We start from the raw sequence: 21440 nt of genomic DNA, 5'->3' as shown, positions 1-21440 counted from the left end.
TGTGATTTTCTGGATTTTATTTAAGATTCTGTCTCTTGCAGTTGACGTGTACCTACTATAAAAATTACAGACCTCTCCATTCTTTGTAGGTGGGAAAACGTGAAAAATCAGCAGTGTATCAAATTCTTATTTTCCCCACTGTACAGGTGGTTATCACAAAATTAGAATATCATCAAAAAGTAAATATATCTCAGTTCTTTGATACAATAAGTGAAACTCATATATTATATAGAGTCATTACAAACAGAGTGATCTATTTCAAGTGTTTATTTCTGTTAATGTTGATGATTATGGCTTGCAGCCAATGAACACCCAAAAGTCATTATCTCAGTAAATTAGAATAATTTACAAAAAACACCTGCAAAGGCTTCCTAAGCATTTATAAAGGTCCCTAATCTTTTTCAGTAGGCTCCACAAGCATGGGGAAGACTGTTGACTTGACAGATGTGCGGAAGGCAGTCATTGACACACTCCACAAGTGTGTCAAATTAACTTTTTGATAATATTCTACTTTTGTGAGAAGCACCTGTACATAATGATAGGTCATCAATATAAAAGTATTGGACAATGCTTTTAACCCATGCGGCAATTTCAAATTGAGTCTCTTTTACTTGTGATAACTCTTAATATTGCTTTATTTCAGCCTTTGAATACCACACGTATAAATGCTGCAGAAATTGAGAGCCGAGTGAAGGAGCTGAGTAAACCTGCTGAAACTGCTGAGAAATTTAAGCAGGGCTTTTGGGAAGAGTTTGAGGTATGGATGGAAATGGCCTTTTTTGTTTCTAATACTGTAATTATTCAATTATATTTTTGAAACACATTGACCTTTTTTGGAGGAGACATTTTATTCTTAATATGTCTGATTGCCTAATCTGATCAGTCTTATGGGTGCATCTTAAAAGGGTTATTTAAAAAAAAAAAAAAAAAAAAAGTGAAATTGATGTAGTCAGCTATTCACCAACATATGGATGTAGTTAGCCACGTTCCTCAATCCAGTAAGATGCACAAAAGAGAAATCACTCTGCATCGGCTACACGTAATGATGCTTCACAACCAGATCAATAGTAATCTCCAGCAATTAACCAAAAAGTTCAGTTCTCTCACCAGTCTTGATGAAGGCGTGTTTTGGAGTGGAAGCCTGACGCTCTTAAAGCGAACCTGTCAGCAGGATTGTGCATAGTAACCTACAGACAGTGTCAGGTCGGCGCCATTATACTGATTAAAATAATACCTGGGTTGATGATATCCATCTTGTGTTTGCTTTTTAATCTTTATTTTCAGTTTTGAGTTAATGATATGCTCATTCCCTGAGGCGGCCTGTGGGGGGTCTTCATGTGGTGCTCTGATTAGTTATTCATAATGCAGACTTCTGACAGGACTTACTGATCCCTCACTGACCTGCCCCCTAGTTTACATAATATTATATATACAGTACATACTAAAAAAACCCTTCTGGGTGGCACCTGCACTGCAGCATAATCACATGTGTAATGTGCATATATCATATATACTCGAGTATAAGCCGACCGAGTATAAGCCGACCCCTCCTAATTTTGCCACAAAAAAAATGGGAAAACTTATTGACTCGAGTATAAGCCTAGAGTGGAAAATGCAGCAGCTACTGGTAAACTTAAAAAATAAAAATAGATACCAATAAAAGTAAAATTAATTGAGACATCAGTAGGTTAAATGTTTTTGAATATCCATACTGAATCAGGAGCCCCATATAATGCTCCATACAGTTCATGATGGCCCCATAAGATGCTCCATACAAAATACACCCCATATAATGCTGCACAAAGGTTAATAATGGCCCCATAAGATGCTCCCTAGAATAATATCCCGCATATGCTGCTCCATAAAGGTTATGGCCCCAATAGATGCTTCATAGAATAGGCCCCAGATGCTCCATAGATTATGCCCCCATATGCTGCCCCCATAAGATGCTCCATAGATTATGCCCCAGTATGCTGCCCCCATAAGATGCTCCATAGATTATTCCCCCATATGCTGCCCCTTTAAGATGCTCCATAGATTATTCCCCCATATGCTGCCCCTATAAGATGCTCCATAGATTATACCCCAATATGCTGCCCCTATAAGATGCTCCTTAGATTATGCCCCTATAAGATGCTCCATAGATTATACCCCTATATGCTGCCCCCGTAAGATGCTCCATAGATTATGCCTCAATATGCTGCCCCTATAAGATGCTCCTTAGATTATTCCCCCATATGCTGCCCCTATAAGATGCTCCATATATTATACCCCTATATGCTGCCCCATAAGATGCTCCATAGATTATGCCCCAATATGCACATTACACATGCGATGATGCTGCAGCGCAGGTACCACGGCTGGCACTCGCTTGCAGAATGTTTTGTTTTTTTTTAATCTTAGTATGTATATATAATATTGATTATGTAAACTAGGGGGCAGGTCAGTGAGGAATCCGTGACCTGTCAGCAGTCTGCATTATGCATACCTAATCAGAGCGCCACATGAAGACCCCACACAGCCCCACCCCAGAGCACGAGCATATCACTAACTCAAAACTGAAAACAAAGATTAAAGAACAACCACAAGATGGATTCCATCAACCCAGGTATCATTATAATCAGTATAACAGCGCTGACCTGACACTGTCTGTAGGTTACTGTGCACAATCCTGCTGACAGGTTCCCTTTAATGAATCAGGTGATCTGTGTAGTAGCGTGCACCTCTGCATAAATCTAACTCCAGCCATTGCTGGAGGAAGAGTTGTGGCGTAGCGATCTCCACTGCTTGCATACATTTGACAAGCAGGGGATGTAACATACTGGCACACTCCAGCTTCACCCAGTTTGTCGGAGCTGAGGCGAGAATGTTGTGGAAAACGCCAGAAGAGAAGACGCATTTTTATTTGCAAGCAAAATGCGGCTTTTCAAAGCTTTTTTTTTTTTTTTTTAAAGCTTTTTTTTCCGCCAAAGCTTTGAAAAATAGCCTCTCATGTCATGTAGGGCCAGGAAACTCCAGTGTCATCTCAGATCGCCTCCTAATTTTTTTTAACCTAATGGGATAAAAATCAAGGATTTTCAATTTATGGATGGGGTGTTGTTCACTACTATTGATTAGACTGTGGAACATCTGTTCCTATAAAAGATTAATATATTGGAAGTGTTCTAGCTGCACGGTTTCATATAGTCACCGGGAAGTGAGTGCTGCTGCTTTGCTTGCATGGCTGCATGGGATCCTTCACGTATCCCCCTTTTTTTTTTAGAGTAGACCATGTGCAATTGTGCATGCACCCAGGTAGATGTCATCAGCGCCTCTGCTCCTGATTCAGGATTGTGCGCTGCCTGAGAACCATTTTTAGCAAACTCAGTGACTAATCTTTTATTGAAGGTCTATAATCTATGTTGAAGCTGCCCCTTAGCCATTTCTGTTGATACTGCAAGTTAAAACAACACATTGATTTTTTTTTTTCTTTTTCACAAGCAATTCTCAGTGTCACAGCTTTTCTGTCACTGATGTCCATAAAAAAAAAACAAACGAAAAAAACCAAAACAAAAAAACCTGCTGTGACATGCTGGAAATCTAAGGTCGCAATCTGTGAGCGGGAAGTACTAGACTGACTCCATTGCACATCTTCGTAGATGTCATGCATGACTGGTAATAAGTTATCTGTAGATGGAAGAAGTGTGTCGTGATATTCGCCGAGATCTAGGGCTGCGAGTAATTGCAGCGTGACCGCACACAGTCACACCCGCAGCTCTTCATCACCTATTACATGCGCTAGCATTAATTAATATTGCAGAGGTGATATATGGCCGCTTGTTGCAAGACTGTAATACCTGCAGAAGTTACATGTTTGGCTGTAAATAGCTGGATCACAGCGAATGAAAAGCTACAGCAAATGTTAAAATGATGGTGTGTGCATTTGTTAATTGTTTTGCCCAGATGTGTACGTCTATGGTTATCGATAGTCATTACTTGCCGATCGCTACTTACTTTGCACACTATTTTACTCTAGCTCTTTCTTTTTTTTTTTTTTTGGACTGTGGCATTGCAGCATTCTGTCTGTAAGAAAGCACCGCATTGCCTGTGTTCTCGCGTCTCATGCTGCAGTGTCTGAGGCAAGGTATAGTGCTGCATAATGAGAACTTTTGGAGTAAAAAGGCTAGACCTAAATGACCAGGACTCTGTTTAATTCAGAATTAACAACTGCAAACAGATGGCCGACGCATCACTTTGCCTGGCTTGTAAGCGCTGCTAATTCCTATTAATTATACATTGCACAGAAGGTAAATATGTGCGATGCAAGGAGGTCACGTAATGTTTGTATGTAAAGGGCTTAATTTTGTCAGGAGGTGAAACCAGTCACTTGAAAGAGAATTGTAATTAGCCGTTAAAAGCACACTGTGAAAATAATGCAGAAAGTAAGGTCTCCGTCACACATAGCGACTCACCAGCGATCCCGACAACGATATCAACGTGTCAGGATCGCTGGTGAGTCGCTACATGATCACTGTTGAGTTGTCAAACAAGCAGCTTCACAAGCGATCAGCACAGCGAGCGACACTGAGCGCCCGGCGTCGCTGTGTACTTTAGTTACCAGCGCGCTGATGCAGGGAGCTGGTAATTAAGGTACACATCGGGTTTCTAAGGGACGTGCGTCACTTAGAAACCCGATGTGTACTTTAGTTACCAGCTCCCTGCATCAGCGCGCTGGTAACTAAGGTACACATAGGGTTTCTAAGCACCGCCCAGTGCTTAGAAACCCTCCGTTTACCTTAGTTACCAGCTGATCGCTGGTCTCCCGCCTGTCACACGCAGCGATGCGTGCTGGCCAGCGGGAGTCCAGCGATCAAATAAATGTCCAGGGCTTTCCAAGAGCGATCAGTGATACCGGCAGGGGGGCCGGTCGCTGATCGCTGTCACACACAGCGATCTCGCTGGTGAGATCGCTGTTGCGTCACAAAACTTGTGACTCAGCAGCGATCTCGCTAGCGAGATCGCTATGTGTGACGGGGCCCTAAGATTGAACCTCTAGGCGTAACGCAAAGGAATGAAAGGGGTCATCCGGTTATGAAACTAAGAGAGGAAATAGGTTTTCTAATATAACTACCATGCGGAATATTCTTGGTTCCTTTGCTGCTGGCCCTGGCCCTCCCTGGTTATAGGATATTGCACCATGGTTGGTGATGTCCCCACGGCAGCTATGGCACGGTGGCTGGATGTGTGCCACCATTCTCTTTCAGTAGTCCCGCAGATGAGACGTCTTTATGGAAAACCCACCCAAGCTAGGAGGCATGTAAATGTTGGTCATTAATGTATTTTTGTGTTTCCCTTATGCAGGGCTATGGAGTCGGTAAGCCAAACCTCCGACTCCTCAATTTTCATGACTCTGACTCCACCAAAATGGGCTCTGACTCCACGATTCCGACTCCAGGGCTGTGGAGTCGGTAAGTCAAACCTCTGACTCCAACTCCCGACTCCTCAATTTTCATGACTCCGACTCCACCAAATTGGTCTCCGACTCCACGACTCCGACTCCAGGGTTGTGGAGTCGGAAAGCCAAACCTCTGACTCCGACTCCTCAATTTTCATGACTCAGACTCCACCAAAATGGCCTCCGACTCCACGACTCCAACTCCACAACCCTGCCGGGGCTGTGGAGTCGGTAAGCCAAACCTCCAACTCCTCAATTTCCATGACTCCAACTACACCAAAATGGGCTCCGACTCCACGACTCCGACTCTGACTCCACAGCCCTGCCCATATGGTCCATTATTAACAGCAAAAAGGTTGGAAGAGGATTTCACATACATGGTTGTATGGTGTACATGGTAATAAATGCTGTAGATTATGTTAGAGGCGCTGTTCTGTATGAACACAAGTAGAAGATACTTTTCTCCATATAGTGTATTAGGATTCTCCTCTTGAATTCAGGTTTTTTTATTCAGTCCTATAGCCAGTTATGTAAAAATCCAGCCCTTGGCCTCCCAGGTTGCTGTTTACTAAGATTTGTGAAAGAATGGTCACTGAAGAGCTCTCCGAATTCCAGTGTGGTACTGTAATAGTCCATCTTTGTAACAAGTCAGTTCGTGGAATGTTTAGGAGGGAATAAATTTCATGATCCTTGATATTAATGAAAAGTGGAGGTGTTTAGGAACCACAGCAACTCAGCCACAAAATGACAGACCAGTTACAGAGCGGGATGGTCAAGTGCGAAAGGGCATGATACATAAGTCACCAACGCTATGCTAACTCATAACTGCAATGTCCAAACCTCCTCTGAAACTAACCTCAAAATGAAAACTGCCTCAAGGTCTTCATGGCGTGAGTTTCCATGGATGAACAGTTGCACACAAGCCTTATATCACCAAGCACAATACCAGATGTCCAACGTTTTTTAGAAGTTGACTGAAGGCCACTTTTTTCCAGTGAAGGAAAACCTTAATTTCAGCATACCAAGGCACTGTGGACAATTGTATATGGGAATAGTTTGGAAAAGGCCCTTGTCTGTTCCAGTATGACTGTCACCACTGCATGATGAAGGTCCATAAAGGTATGGTGCAGTGAGATTGGTATGGAAGAACTTGGCTCGGTCATGACCTCAAATACATCAGATACCTTTTTGGATGAACTAGATCAGTGATTGTGAGCAAGGTCCAGTGATCAGACATAAGTGTCAACTCACTAGTGGTCTTTTAGAGCAAGAACTCCCACAGGCCCACTCCAAAATCTTGTAGAAAGCCTTCCCAATGCCTATGGATTTAGTAGGATGTCATTAAAGCTCCTGTAGGTGTCTCCATGCTTTTGTCCATATATTGTATTTTGTTCAGCCTTAATTGATTGTTGGTTACTTATTTATTTTTTTATGCAATTATTGAATTTCCATACATTTAGGCAACACTTTATTGGAACTTTTTACCACTGAGATACATTTGTCTGAAGGTGTCGGAGTTGGCTGTCATTAGGTGTATTTATACATTATACCCTGGTGAATCATTAGTTGTCTAGGCGTCATATTGATTTTAGACCCTACTTGTTGGTCACTTTGGAGGACACATACAGGCGAATTGCCTTTTCTTTTACATTATTACTGACAAAGATCCTTTACCTACAGTATGACCTTAGAGAGGTTGTCCGGTTCTATAAAAGATTTTTGCCAATGCTGGTTATGGTGTAAAATATCAAAAGAAGCGTTACTTATTTGCTGTAGCCCCTGCCCAGTGCCACCTCTTTGTTTTCTGCCTGCTCGGTCTTTATTAACATTGTGACCACTGCAGCCAGTCACTGGGCTCAGCAGTAATTCCACAGTACGGTACATGGTGCATGACTGCCGAGCTCAATTATTGGGTGCAACCAATTTTGGAATTTTTCAGTTTTTTTTTAATGATAAAAAACTACCCATTATAAATACTGGGACTACATCATCTCTCTCATCTGTAGAGACAGCCTTGAAATGTCTTTCCCTGCCATGGTGGAGCTGACCAAGAATTTTCCCCAAATTGCGACTGTAGCAGAACAGTACTTAATTGTGGTTATCCAGGGATTTGTATAAAATGCCGACCATTTCCTTCTCATGTAAAGTGCGGGCCTGGCAAGCGTGTGGCTGAAGCATCGAAATTCAGTTGTTCTCGCTGGTGGATTAATGAGTCTATTTAAATAGTTTCCAGAATAATGCCATGAGCACACAATGCAACCGCTCCGACAGCCTCTTCCCGTGACAAATATAATCTGAAGGTTATTCCATGCTGTTTGCAGTCATTCACCACTTCATGGATGGAGGACGCTAAAAATATCCTTTATGCAAACCGGTATACCTGTCTGTTACATTGCGAAGACCTCATACTGTCAGGATTCGGCTCCTCCATCACCAAGTATAGTGTTCGGTAACTCTGGAAAGTTGGTTGGGAAGAATTCTGCGCTGTTTGTTTTTCTAATAAGATCTTATTGCTTAATATTTCATATTTCCATGTTGGCGTTCACAAATAAAATCCATTGCTTTTTATGAGGCTATTAAAATATATTTTCCTGGGTGGTGAAATTCGTGTCCTTGAAATATAGTGCAGCGGATAATGAGGTGCTCAGATTATTTCCGCCTCTGCTTCTCCATGTAGAAATCTGTGGCATGCCATCCACAAGAGGGGTGTATATTTTAAGAACATGTTGACAGCAGACCTCATTGTAACTCTGACTGACAGGTAATTGCTCAGTCTGGGAGATGTACCTGCAGCTGCTGGGGAGGAAGCGCATAACAGCTGCTTTAGATGACACAGATAAATGTTTCTATTTCTTTTACAAAAACGATTTTTATTTTATTTTATTTTTTTTACTTTATTCTGTTCCCAGACTTTGCAGCAGCAGGAATGCAAACTGCTATACAGTCGTAAAGAGGGGCAAAGACCCGAAAACAAGAATAAGAACCGTTACAAGAATATCTTGCCTTGTAAGTACAGGTTACTTTTTCTCTTTATAGGACTCGGGAATACTCCTTTTTCTAGAGACTCTCCAAATTGCCAATAAGGAGATTATCCACTATTATTTTGAGAATGTTCTTTTAAGATAGGTCATCAATATCGGGTTTGAGGGGGTCAGACACCCTCAGCCCCATTTATCAGCTTTTAACATATTTCACAGTGGTTGTATACAGTGTATGGAGTGACCGATGCCAAGTACTGCAGATCCTGCCACACATCAGCCACGTGATTTGATAATGTGATGCTGTACAAATAATCTAATGGATGGAGCAACCATGTGGCTGCTATATAGAGACATGGGGGTCAGTTATGAGCCTAATGCTTTCATGCAGTTTAGCTTTGTCAGATATGGTGAAGAGAACAAGTATCTTATTTTTTACTATAACGTGTACTTTTTAGCAAGAAAAAAATCTTGATAAAAAGCGGATGCGTTTTATAGTCTGGATGTAGCTTCCTGTGATTGAGGAGAACTTTGTCATAGCGTCCTTCCCAATGACTGAGAAAATTACTCCTGCCCAACATTGATCTTTGTGATCAGCGCAGGGCAGGTGTGAAGGCTCCAGGACCAGCACGGATGCTGCACAGCCTTAGTAGCTGGAGGACCTTTCTCCTGACGGCCATTTCATGTCACATGACCAGGAACTTCAAAATGTTTCAGGTCACGTGACCAGGAACTTCAAAATGCTTCAGGTCACGTGATCAGGAACTTCAAAATGCTTCAGGTCACGTGATGAGGAACTTCAAAATGCTTCAGGTCACGTGATGAGGAACTTCAAAATGCTTCAGGTCACGTGATCAGGAACTTCAAAATGCTTCAGGACACGTGATCAGGAACTTCAAAATGTTTCAGGTCACGTGATCAGGAACTGCAAAATGTTTGCATATTACGTTTGTTGTATCTGAGTTATGTGATTTTGATGTAGTTTAGTTGTTGATGATGTAGCCGGGCGGAGTGTGTTGCAGCCAAAGTATTTCAAACTTCCAGTGGATCAGAAGTCTATTGTTGCAAGTTGTTTGGAAATTTTCCAGAAAATGATGCCATTGCTTCTGACACCTAATGGACACCTTTTTAGTTAATCCATGGTGTATATCTGGCAATACTTTTAGGACTACCTTTGAGGATTGTTTACCTCTTTGTTTGACATCATAAGTAGTTACAAGCAAATTAGTCAAGACACCAGAAAGCAGGACTGTGGAGTCGGAATCGTGGTTTCGGAGTCTGAGCCCATTTTGGTGGAGTCGGTGTCATGGAAATTAAGGAATCTTAGGTTTGGCTTACCGACTCCACAGCCCTGGAAGGGCTGTGGAGTCGGAGTCTGAGCCCATTTTGGTTGAGTCGGAGTTGATGACGGTGTCATGGAAATTGAAGTGTCACAGTCGGAGGTTTGGCTTACCGACTCCACAGCCCTGCCAGAAAGAGTGTGTGATCTCCACTAGTCTGGAGCAAGTTCCAAACAGCTGAAGGCACCAATAGGACCAAGCAGCTCTCATGCCGTTCAAGAAGGAGACACATTTTGCCGCCTAGACATAAATGCACTTTAATTTTCTTTAATTGGTTGCCACTTTTCGCACCAGACCATCTCCTGAAGATGCCGGAGAAGACAGGTGCAAGTGTATCTATAGCAACACTAAAATGTGTTCTACATTAACATAACATGTAAAGAAGTGAAAGACGGCCATTTAAAATGACTACAGTTTGCAATTGCACATGGGGACATAGGTTTTAAGTTTTGAAAACATGTCCACTGGTCTGATAACATAAAAATGAAATGGTTGAACCTAGTTATGTATGGAGAAAAAAAAGCCAAAGATATGTGAAGTTGAGGTGGGGCTGCATCATGTTTTGTGGGTGTTTTGCTGCAGGAGGCATTTTTGCACTTGACAAAATAAATGACGTTACGAGGAAGGAAAATTATGTGGCGGTAATGAAGCAAAGCAACATCTCAAATCACCAGCATGGAGATATAAGCTTGGGAACAAATAGGTTTTCCAAATGAACAATGACCACGAGCAAATATCCAAAGTTGTGCCAAGGTGGCTTAAGGACCACATAATGAAGATAAGATGAGTGTGTGATCAGAGACATTTACATCTGTTCTGTCAGGAGGAATTGACCAAAACTCCAGCAGCTTATTATGAGACACTTGTGGAAGGTGACCCAAGTTATGCTACCAAATAGTATCAACATGAATGTAAACTTCTAAGGAACTGGGAATGTGGTGAAAGAAATCAAAGCTAAAATCGGTTTCTAGTATTATCCTGACTTTTCACATTCCTGAAATACAGCAACGATGTGAAGTGACCCAAGGGTATGTTCACACGTTGTGGTTTTAGTGCTGCAAAAACTAATCTCTGGGCAGGGCAAATCCCAGCGTTTAATATTTGTTATTTGCATTTTCGTTGCGTTTTTACTTGTGTTTTTTAAGTATTTGGGTGAAAAATGCTTTAGAAACGCTGAAAAAAGAGAACAAAAAGAGCATGTGCATGAGATAATAGAAAGGTCATTCATTTTGCTAGCATTGTAAAAGGCAGGGGTTTTTTACGCATGAAAAATGCACTGGAACAATGCTACAAAAACAAACATACTTTAAGAGAGGGAATGTGTAATAGGATAGTACAGGAATTGGGAAAAACTGTGTTTTAATGGATGTTTGTAAACTTATGAGTGACAGTATGTATAAAGGTGCGTTGTGCCAGGTGCTATGTCAGTAACATATGTTCATATATTCTTGGTAGATTAATACGTGCTAAATGTACATGAAAAACCTTAGCAATCCTTTTATGTAGGCAATGTGAACAACCTCCGATATATCTACTGTTAGAAATAATCCCCATTGACCTCCATGGCTAATTGGTTTTCTTCTCACACAGTTGATCACACAAGGGTTATCCTTCATGATGGGGATCCTAATGAGCAGGTTTCCGATTACATCAATGCCAATACCATAATGGTGAGTCGTCTTCTTCCACATAAGATCCATCTCGTCTTTTTTTTTTTTAATCATAACTGGCAACCAATTTGTAAGTAGTAATGTTTCTATGTCATACTTTACTTTCCAGCCTGAATTTGAACCAAAATGCAACAATTTAAAACCGAAGAAGCGCTACATCGCTACTCAGGGCTGCCTGCAAAACACAGTCAATGATTTCTGGAGAATGGTTTTCCAAGAAAACTCCAGAGTTATCGTCATGACAACTAAGGAGGTAGAACGAGGCAAGGTGAGTCTGAAATGGTGATCCTAATTTGTATCCTGTATCCTTATTTATATTACTGATTTATTTTTCTGGTATTACCATGAAAACTGTTGCACCTAAGTTAAAATAGTGTGTGGCTTTTTTGGTATATTGTAAGCTAGAACGTTAATGTACAAAATAACCATACAGTTTTATTAAAGGGAATCTGTCAGCAGGTTTTTGCTTCTTCATGTGAGAGCAGCATCATGTAGGTAAAGAGAAGCTGAATCCAACGATATGTCACTTAGATTACTGGATGCAGCCTTTCTGACACAATCAGAGCTTTTAGATTTAGAATGAAACAGAGCTGAGAAGGCTGCCCCCGCCCACACCAGGCTCTGTATATACACAAGTCCATAGACAGTGAGCTGCCTATCACAGGAGTGGGCGGTGTCAGACTTGGGCTGTGTCCAACAATGATGAGCTCCTGGTGCTAAAACAATCATTGCAAGTAAACTTTACCATGGAGCTTGATAAGAGAGGCATCACTGAAATCTGTGTTTTAACCCCATTAACAGCATGCGGTCTTTTAATTACATAGTAAAAACAAAACCCTGCTGTCAGATTCCCTCATATTAATCTTTTACTAACAATTTTATTTGCTATAATTCAAATTTATTAAAATGTTTTGTTTTTGTGGGTTATTGTTTTTACTGTTAAGTAAATTACCTATTGAATTAATTCTTCTAGTTGCTAGTCATGTGGATATCTGATTTGCGTATATATTTTTTCATTATTATGTAAAAAATGTTTTTAATACAAAAAAAAAGTTTGTTTTTTCTCAGGGGGACTTTTTTTGATTGTGTGGTATGACGGCGCATTACAGATAAATTATCACTTTAGTGATACATGTGTCACTTTCAGCGGTGATCTGGGTGTGCTGCGATCCAGCAGCTCAGCTGTTCCGGGCAGACACATGATGGCCTTGTGATTGCTAGGTCCAGTAGAAGTAACGGCACTGCCCATGCTGCTTTTTAGTACATAGTTCTCATTGAGGGCTATGCAGATGACAAAACAGGAGCAGTGACCTCCAGAGTCCCAACTTTTTTTTTAGATTGCAAGACTTTTAAATCTGCACCGTAAATTCACAACACTGAGCAATTAAAGACCATTACCAAGCTTGGTTGCTTGAGGTTAAAGGTGAAAACAAGTTATCACCCCTCTGTATAATAGGTAATAACTATTGAAAGGTGGGGTCTGACCACTGGGACCTGGGATACCCATTATAATGGAGCGGAAGTGTGCATACTTGACTTCTGCTCCATTCAGGCGTCACTCCCTCTAATGCCATTTTGTAACTAGGATAAAGGTTCCCCGATCTCCTGAGCGGTGCAGGTGCCCTTGGGTGGACATCCCCCGATCAGCAAGTTATCACCTATCCTGTGGATAACTAACTTGTTTTCACTGGACAATCCCTTTTAAAGGTTCAGCATCGTTCCATGAGACTGTCTTGTTCTGAACAATTGACTCCTGAATACATTTTCAGGATAAGTGAAGTTTTAGACACAGTAGTAACGTACTTTGATTCATAAGGCGGTTCACTAGGTGATAACATGGTCAGATCCTCCTTTTAGAGCTAAAAAGATATATGTGAGAACACATATATATATCTGGAGACCTATGTAAACCTAGCCTCAGCTTAATCATCTGTTTTGATACATATTTTTTTCTTTTCCTGTTTATGATGATAGTAATGCTACGTTATATGTTTTCAGAGTAAATGTGTAAAGTATTGGCCCGAAGAGCACGCGCTAAAGGAGTATGGGGTCATGCGGGTGAGAAACGTCAAGGAAACACCAGCTCATGACTACATCTTAAGAGAACTTAAACTTTCCAAAGTAGGACAAGTAAGTATTTTTTTTAGTTTTATTCTTTTTAATTATATTGTACCTTCATTTATACATACATACTGTAGGAGTTCACTCTCTCAGGTAGACACTAGAATTCACACAGGCACCAGATTCTTGTGTCAAAAGAAAGTGAGGTTTCTTCAACTCCATAAACTTGCACAGCTCTTTAAAGCACCACTCCAGTGGTTTTTTTTCCCCCTCCCAGCGCTGGGAATGGTACTATAATTGTAAGCTCTGGGTCATATACTTCTGCCGGAAGTCAGAAGTTACATCACTAGATCGCAATGCAAGTCTGAGAGCCGGAACAAGACCAGAACAAGGCTCTCATAGACTTGTATTGAAAAGTGACATCTGGCTAGCTCCATGAAACACTGGAGCAGCAGATAGGGCACTTTTCACAGTAGAGGGACCGGAGTGGCAGCGAAAACAAATTAAACCATCAGAAGGTGAGTATCAGACAGGGGAATTGCATTTTAAACCCCACTCCAGCGGTGCAATAAAGGGAAACTGCTGGAGTGGTGCTTTAAACTAAAAACAACCTTTTCTTAACACATGAGTAATAACTAAAATCAGTCTTTTTTCAATGTTGGTAAAGCAATCACAGGGTCTCACCCAGCCAGCAATTCAGGTCCTGCTTTAGGCTCAGTGGGCTCACATTCAGTGGTCACCAGCTCCAACACCACACACTGCTCAGCTCCCCTAGTTGACAGCCATAAGTGAACACGTGGCCTGTTGTTGGTCATAGCTAGCCAGGTGCCTTTTAATCTGGACCTCTAGCGCATGGTTTTAACCCTATCCTACCTGACTTTCCTACAATACATACATTTGATGGTTTGATTTTTTTTTTTTGTCAACTCTGATGGTGCATAAAAACAGAACTTGGTTGTACTTTCCAATCCAGTTGCCGTGGGGGAACCAGGGCTGCGGAGTCGGTAAGCCAAACCTGCGACTCCGACTCCGACTCCTCAATTTCCCTTACACCGACTCCGACTCCACGACTCCGACTCCCACACATATTGCTTATATTTAAGTGAAAAATTTATTGTAGTACAATGTGAACCTCAGACATTTAATCATTTTTATGATCCAATAATCAAGATATTTAGATAAAACAGAATATATATTGGTGTACTACCCGGTTTTCATTCTTTTTGGTACAGATACGATATGGATAGACAGATATGGATAAATGGATATATAGATAGAGCAGATTTCTAATCTGCTTTTGCTATTGAAAACATTATCTATGAGCTCAAAAACCTTTCAGGTGATGCAGTTTTTTAAAAAGATGATCAGCTTTTGCAGCTGAAAAACATATCCTCAAAAAACACAGGAAAAACGCTGTGCGTGAATGTAGCCTTAGATCAGGAATAGAACAGTCATTTATAGGACATTTCATTACTTTCCCAAACTCCTATAAAAAAATATTCAGCACATCCTGCATTGAATTACTGTACCCAATTTATTATATATTTTAGGAGTCGGAGTCGGTCCATTTTATACCGACTCCAACTCCGACTCCGACTCCACCAAAATGAGCACCGACTCCGACTCCGACTCCACAGCCCTGGGGGGAACCCCTAAAAGATGTGTTTCAATGAGCTTCTATCTATATTTTTGTTGTTACTGTCTCCAGGAAACCTCTAAACCGCTTCCACTACACCGTTTGGAATTATTGGTAAAGGGGACGATTAAACAAGAAAAATTGCACCTGATTTCAATTTGTATATTGCAATTCAAACAAAACGTTTATCACAGTGGCTTAGTTCATATTACATTTGGTGAATTCTTACAACCCTTGCATCAGACTCTTGTGTGTTGTAGAATCACAAAATCCAAGGGGACCAAAAAAGGTTGGGGGTGATTTTCATCCATGTGCTGTAACCAAAGACCCATACTGTGCTGTGTCTGCTATTTTATTGTAATGCTTTGCCAGGAGCTTTAATCTCTGTGTATTGGAATAGTCCTAGTCTTAACAATATGTTCTTGCTTTGTGTATACCAGGGTAATACTGAGAGAACTGTATGGCAGTACCATTTCAAAACCTGGCCAGATCATGGAGTGCCTACAGATCCTGGTGGTGTCTTGGACTTTTTAGAAGAAGTTCATCACAAGCAGGATAGTATATCTGAACCTGGGCCTGCAGTTGTTCATTGCAGGTAATTTGCATCTAAACCAATTTTTCTTTTAATATTTATATAAATAAAAAATCCCCACCAAAAAGGAACCTAAGAATTTACCTTAACCTAGGTGACAAATGGAGGAAAATTGCTGCCAAATTAGATTATAAAGGGCTTGTTTTACAATGGGGAAGCATGATCTGATCAGTCGTTGTAGGAAATTTTAAGTGATGACATTTAACCTATTTTGCATATGGAAATAATGGTATGACTGTATAGGCACTTGTCATCCACCTAAAAATTATACCTTTTTCTTGGAGATCCAATATGCTAGTCATGCAAATTTTAGCATAGAAGCAATATGCAAATCTTGCATATGGCTTCCACAATAGATTTCTCATGAATAATACATCGGATTCTCCCGAAAAAGGTACCAATGGACGACGAGCTCCTATTCAGTCATATTAATACTTCCAGATGTGAAAACATGCTGACAACAGGTTCCCTTTTTTAGGTTGCGGAACTTTTTATTTTAGAGTTATTGAAATAGAAATGTTTGTAAAGGTGTACATAACTATGAAATTGCACAATCCCTTTTAAGCTAACGGTCTCTGTTTGGCTGTAAAATATCCAAATTTATGTTCCGTTTACATCTCGTGACCACTAAGGCCAATCACTGGGCTCTGAAATCCTGTTCTGTCTACCTCCCCATGAACGCCAAGCTTAACTGTGCAGTCATGTGTTGTACACTGGATGTCATTGCTGCAGTCTTGTCATCAAAAAGCAGCAGGGGCCTGAGGCATCCTGGGGGCCTCTTGTTATTCTCAGGCCTCTGTTATTTCCCTCATAAAACAAAATGTATCATAAATCATTTCATAGGTGATAAAGTAGAAAAAAAAGACACAAGTCCTTTAAGACTAATCTTTAATCTCAGCATATTGATCCTCATGAAGGCAAAAAAACTCATTAGGCGGATGCTAATTACCCCATATTAATGGAACAGTTCCTTCCTGACACGAGATGCTGAGATGCCAGGCTGCTGCTCCCCCTCTTGCAGTTCTATTGCTGATTGACAGATTTGACCTCATATTTTGCATAATTATTATTTATTTTTAAGAGCACCATTGATTCCATGGTGCTTTACATGGGAGATGGTTAAATACAAATATAAATTACAGTGAATAAATTAATAATGACCAACTAGTCAAGAAAGGAGAGGGCCCTGCCCTTGTTGGCTTACAGTCTACTGGATAAGGGGAAGGAGATATTAGGCTGGGGGTCGCGACAACTTAAGTGTTGGTGAGATGACAGGGGGTCAGTGCGGGCTAGAAGCTTTCTTGAAGAGATGTGTTTTCAAGTTCAGTCTGAAATTCCCAAAACTGGTGGATAATCAGACTTGGGGCACAGAATTCCAGAGTATGGTATGGGGGATCCTCTGCAGAAGTCCTGGAGGCGATTGGATGAGGAATGTATAACTGTGGATGAGAGAAGAAGGTCTTGAGAGGACCGGAGATTACGTGTTGGAAGGTAAGGGGAGATTCGTTCGGATATATATGGGATGGGGGGGACAGATTATGCACTGCTTTGTAAGTGAATGTTAATAGTTTTGAAATGGATATGTTGAACTGGGAACCAATGAAGGGACTTTCAGAGGAGAGAAGTGGAGGAATTGCCAGACGAGAGATGGATTAGTCGTGTAGCAGAGTTAAGGACAGACTGGAAAGGTCCAAGAGTGTTCGCAAGAAGACCACAGAGGAGGATAAATGCAGTAGTTAAGGCCGAAGATGATGAGGGCATGCGCTAACATTTCAGTAGAATAATGGTTGAGGAAAGGACGGATTCTGGAAAGTTTTTTTGAGTTGCAAGTTGTAAGGGCTTGGATGTGCTGTTTGAAGGACAGGACACAGTCAAGAGTGACTCCTAGGAAGTGGACTTGCGGTACAGGGGAAATCGTGATATAATTTATTGTGATAAATAGATCAGGTAGGGGAGTTAGGTGAGATGGAGGAAAGATGAGTTCAGTTTTGTCCACACTGAGCTTTAGAAAGCCTGATGAGAAGAAAGAGGATATGGCTGATCGACACCCAGGGATTTTAGACAGCACAGAGGTGATGTCTGGGCCAGAAAGGTAGATGGTACTGGAAACCAACTTTGAGTTGTCCCAGGCCAAAGGTATAGATTGAGAAGAGTACAGAGAACAGAGCCTTGAGGGACACCAACAGAGAGACGTTGGGATGAGGAAGTAGTATATGAGGTAAGCGGTTGGAGAGGTCTGTGGAGATCCAGGAGAGGGCAAGGTCTTCGTTTGTGGTAGGAGGGAGTGGTTGACTGTTTCAAAGGCTGAGGACCGGTTTAGAAGGAGGAGTATAGAGAATTGTCTGTTAGCTTTGGGGTAAGTACCGTAAGTCATTAGTAATTTTGGTCATGGCAGTTTTGGTGGAGTGGTGGGGACAGAAGCTAGATTGTAGCTTGTCAAAGAGTGAGTTAGATGATAGATGGGAGGAAAGTTGAGCATGGCGTGCTGTTTGAGGAGTTTGGAGGCGAACAGTAGCAGCAAGATGGAGTGATGGCTGAACGTAGAGTTCATGTTGTGAGGGATGGCTTTAGGACAAAAGCAGAAGAGGAAGTACCCGAAGTTGAAGATACTTTGAAGAGAAGGGTTAGGGTTGCGAGAAGCATGGTGGTGAGGTTGGGGAAGAGGTGGGATGGGGTCAAATGAACAAGTGGTGAGGTGCGATTTGGAGAGGAAGTGAGTGAGCTCTCCTTCAATGATGGTGAGGAGGAAGGTTAAGTTGGAGGAGTAGTAGTCTTTTATACATAGGTGTTGTGGTGAATGAGTAGTATCGACTTGCCTTGTTGGTCGACCTTCTTTTTGAAATGTGCAGCAAAGTCTTATGCAGAGGTAAGGGAAGTCACAGGGTCCAGTGGAGGGCGGAGGAGGAAATTAAGTGGTGTATCTTCTTTAACCCACAACCCCAAACAGTTATTTAAGGGTTGTGAAATAGACCTTGTTTAGCCGAGGAGATGGCCAATTTGAATGTGAAAGTTGCTGTTTTGAATGTGTTGAAGTCTTCTTGAGTGTGTTTTTTTTCCAACACCGCTCCACAACCTTCGACACTTATCCAAGCTTTTCAGTGAGGTTATTGTGCCAGGGTTGTCTGTTAACTCGTTGCACACGAGCGGGGTGACCGAGTCAGTAGCTGTTGTTGGTGTTCATAATAATAAAGCTGTTAATTAACTATAGGAGTGGAGGGAGTAGCAGCTCATGACTATTGAGGTCCACTGAGCGCACACCTCATGGATCGGGGTCTCTGTTTTTACTTTTTGCTGGCAAAAATGGGACCTGTTAAGTTTAGCCAGTCTGCACTATTGGAATGAAGAGCTTTGGGATCCAAATAAGTTTTCATTAATACGCTTTTCGGCTTCAGACAGGCCCCTTCTCAAGTTATAAAAACCAAGTGTGATACTTGGTTTTTATACCTTGAGAAAGGTACTGGCCCAGGCCGACTGTTTCTATTTTTGCCGTAATACATCTGGAAGAATCCTTTCCTTCAGCCATGTGGCAGCAGCAGCGGCTTTCCGCTTTTTCTTAGGTGTTGTGCCTGCACACAACACCTTTAGATGAGCTCTACCATTGCTTAGGCTTCTTTTACACTAACTGTGTTTTTGCTGGCCATTTTTGTGGCCCCAATAGATTTCTATGGCGCTGCAAAATCGGCCCCCAAAAATTAGAGCGCTGTGTGCCGTATGGCCATGAGAGCCATATTTGCGGCCGTGAAAAAAGATCGAGCCTGCTCAATGTTTTTCACGGCTTATGGACACAGCCCCCATTGAAAATCAATGGGGACGCAAAAACAACAGAAGTTTGTTTTTGTGGTGCACCGTCACTTCCAGTTTTGCGGAAAGCCGTTTTTTTTTTTTTCCAATACTTCTTCCATAGTATTGGAAACCTGAAAAACGGCAAGTTTTTTGCGGACCGTTATTGCAGCAGACCGTGAAAATTGCGGCGATACGGACCGCAAAAAAAGGCACGCAGTAATAGGCCGCAAAAAACACGGTAATTGTACAAGAAGCCTTAGACGTATCCTTACCCCATTTTCTGTTTGCTTCTGTCCCTCTCCAGGTGACAGTTTACCTTTAATTCTCCCTTCTATGTCTGACTTTTTTTTTAGCTATTTTCACTTGATATAAAGTGACACTTTTCTGAATACCTTTACACTTGGATTGATGAATTGTATACATATTACAGAAAGAATAGAACATCCAGCTCTGGCTGTTTCAGTGTTGGCTGGAGGTAATTCTCTGCTCGGATCGTACCTGACATATATTCCTAGTGCAGTAGCGGCAGACTATCATTTTGGCATCTACTCTATAATAAATGTGTATTTATGTGCTGCCAGCTGGAATGTGTTGCCATTCGGCCTGCACAATAAAGTCAGTGTTCTCATACTTTGGGACTGTCTTTTGCTCATCTCGCTGTTGTTTTCTTTATTAACAGTGCAGGAATAGGACGTACAGGCACTTTTATTGTGATTGATATTCTCATCGATGTCATCCGAGAAAAAGGTAGGTTTGAAAGTCGCTGTTATCTGCAGCTACCAGGGATTTGGATAAGAGACTTGAGCATATGGTTCTAGAGATATGAGGATATTGTATATTCATCGCTATCTTGCAGCACTGATTGCTTTCATCATTATTTAACCCTTTTCCAGGAAAAAGAACCTGACAAGATGCATTGTCAGATTAGTCAATGTTGAATGGCAGTCAAATATGGCAGATTAAGAACGTTCTTCCAGGCACATTATTAGTGTATTAGATTGCTCATTCCCCTAGATTATATAACTAGCACAAATCCCTGTAACACCTGAACCTTTTACTGACCTTTCCAGTCTTCATAGTACCAACGCTGTGATGGTGGTGTGTGACAGAGCACATAGGGACTTAATCACCCAACATTTGTAACACAGTAACTACAAAAGGAACAAATCGGGCAGGTGCCGACCAGTAATCCAACGACCAAGAAAATCACACACAGTAATCCGTAGAAGACCACTCAAAATCCTGCAGAGATTACAAGAAATGTGCCAGTATCTTGCCACAGCTGCAGATCCTAACTTTCTCTTTCGCTTCATTGGGGGACACAGGAAACCATGGGTATATGCTACTGCCACTAGGAGGTTGACACTATGCAAAAAAAAGGGTTAGCTCCTCCCCAGCAGTATATACCCACCAACTGGTAGAAAGCTATTCAGTTTTAGCTTAGTGTTAATAGGAGGGGGACACGGGCTGCTTTCAGCCCCGTATCTACCTTTAGGTTTTGTTGTTTTTTTATTAATGATGTCTATTTTTCAGGTTCAGCTTGTGATTCTGCGATGGAGTGTAACAGCTCACTCCGCTCTCCCCCCTAGAGACCGGGAGCACAATGTGGGAATGCGTCACTACTGTAGCCTCTCATGTCTGCCAGGCAGGACCCCATGCCTCCTAACACTTCAAGCGTGTTTGGGGCATCCGCAAGACCGAAGATGCGGACTGGTCCTGGCCACTACCCCCCTACGCCGCCCGCCCTGCATAGCCAGTCGCTCAGGGGAGGAAAGAGAAAATGCGGACTGATTCCTTGCCGCCATCCCCCTACGCCGCCTGCCCTCCAAAGCCGGCCGCTCAGGGGAGGAAGATGGATTCGTTACCTGATGGTATTGGAGACGCCCAGAGGTACACCACAGATTCGTCTTCCAGCGCCGCATCTGCGAAGAGGGATACGTTTTTTT

The 21440-nt window shown here is 41.8% G+C and overlaps 1 protein-coding gene across 2 annotated transcripts in view; it reads left to right on the top strand.

The window, feature by feature from the left end:
- PTPN11 (protein tyrosine phosphatase non-receptor type 11) overlaps positions 1-21440 on the top strand; it is a 138730-nt gene that overhangs the window by 62458 nt on the left and 54832 nt on the right. For both annotated transcript variants that reach the window (XM_073562472.1, XM_073562423.1), the window contains exons 6-12: positions 644-757; positions 8344-8440; positions 11343-11422; positions 11532-11690; positions 13421-13552; positions 15560-15714; positions 20174-20241. In XM_073562472.1, the coding sequence (XP_073418573.1) occupies positions 644-757; positions 8344-8440; positions 11343-11422; positions 11532-11690; positions 13421-13552; positions 15560-15714; positions 20174-20241 (805 nt within the window). The remainder of the gene's footprint in view (positions 1-643; positions 758-8343; positions 8441-11342; positions 11423-11531; positions 11691-13420; positions 13553-15559; positions 15715-20173; positions 20242-21440) is intronic.

This window comes from Dendrobates tinctorius, unplaced genomic scaffold (assembly GCF_039654945.1).
Source record: "Dendrobates tinctorius isolate UK_male_01 unplaced genomic scaffold, ASM3965494v1 ptg000003l, whole genome shotgun sequence".
NCBI lineage: Eukaryota > Metazoa > Chordata > Amphibia > Anura > Dendrobatidae > Dendrobates > Dendrobates tinctorius.
The sequence above is the reverse complement of the archived record's forward strand: the minus strand, read 5'-3'. Positions and strand labels throughout refer to the sequence as shown.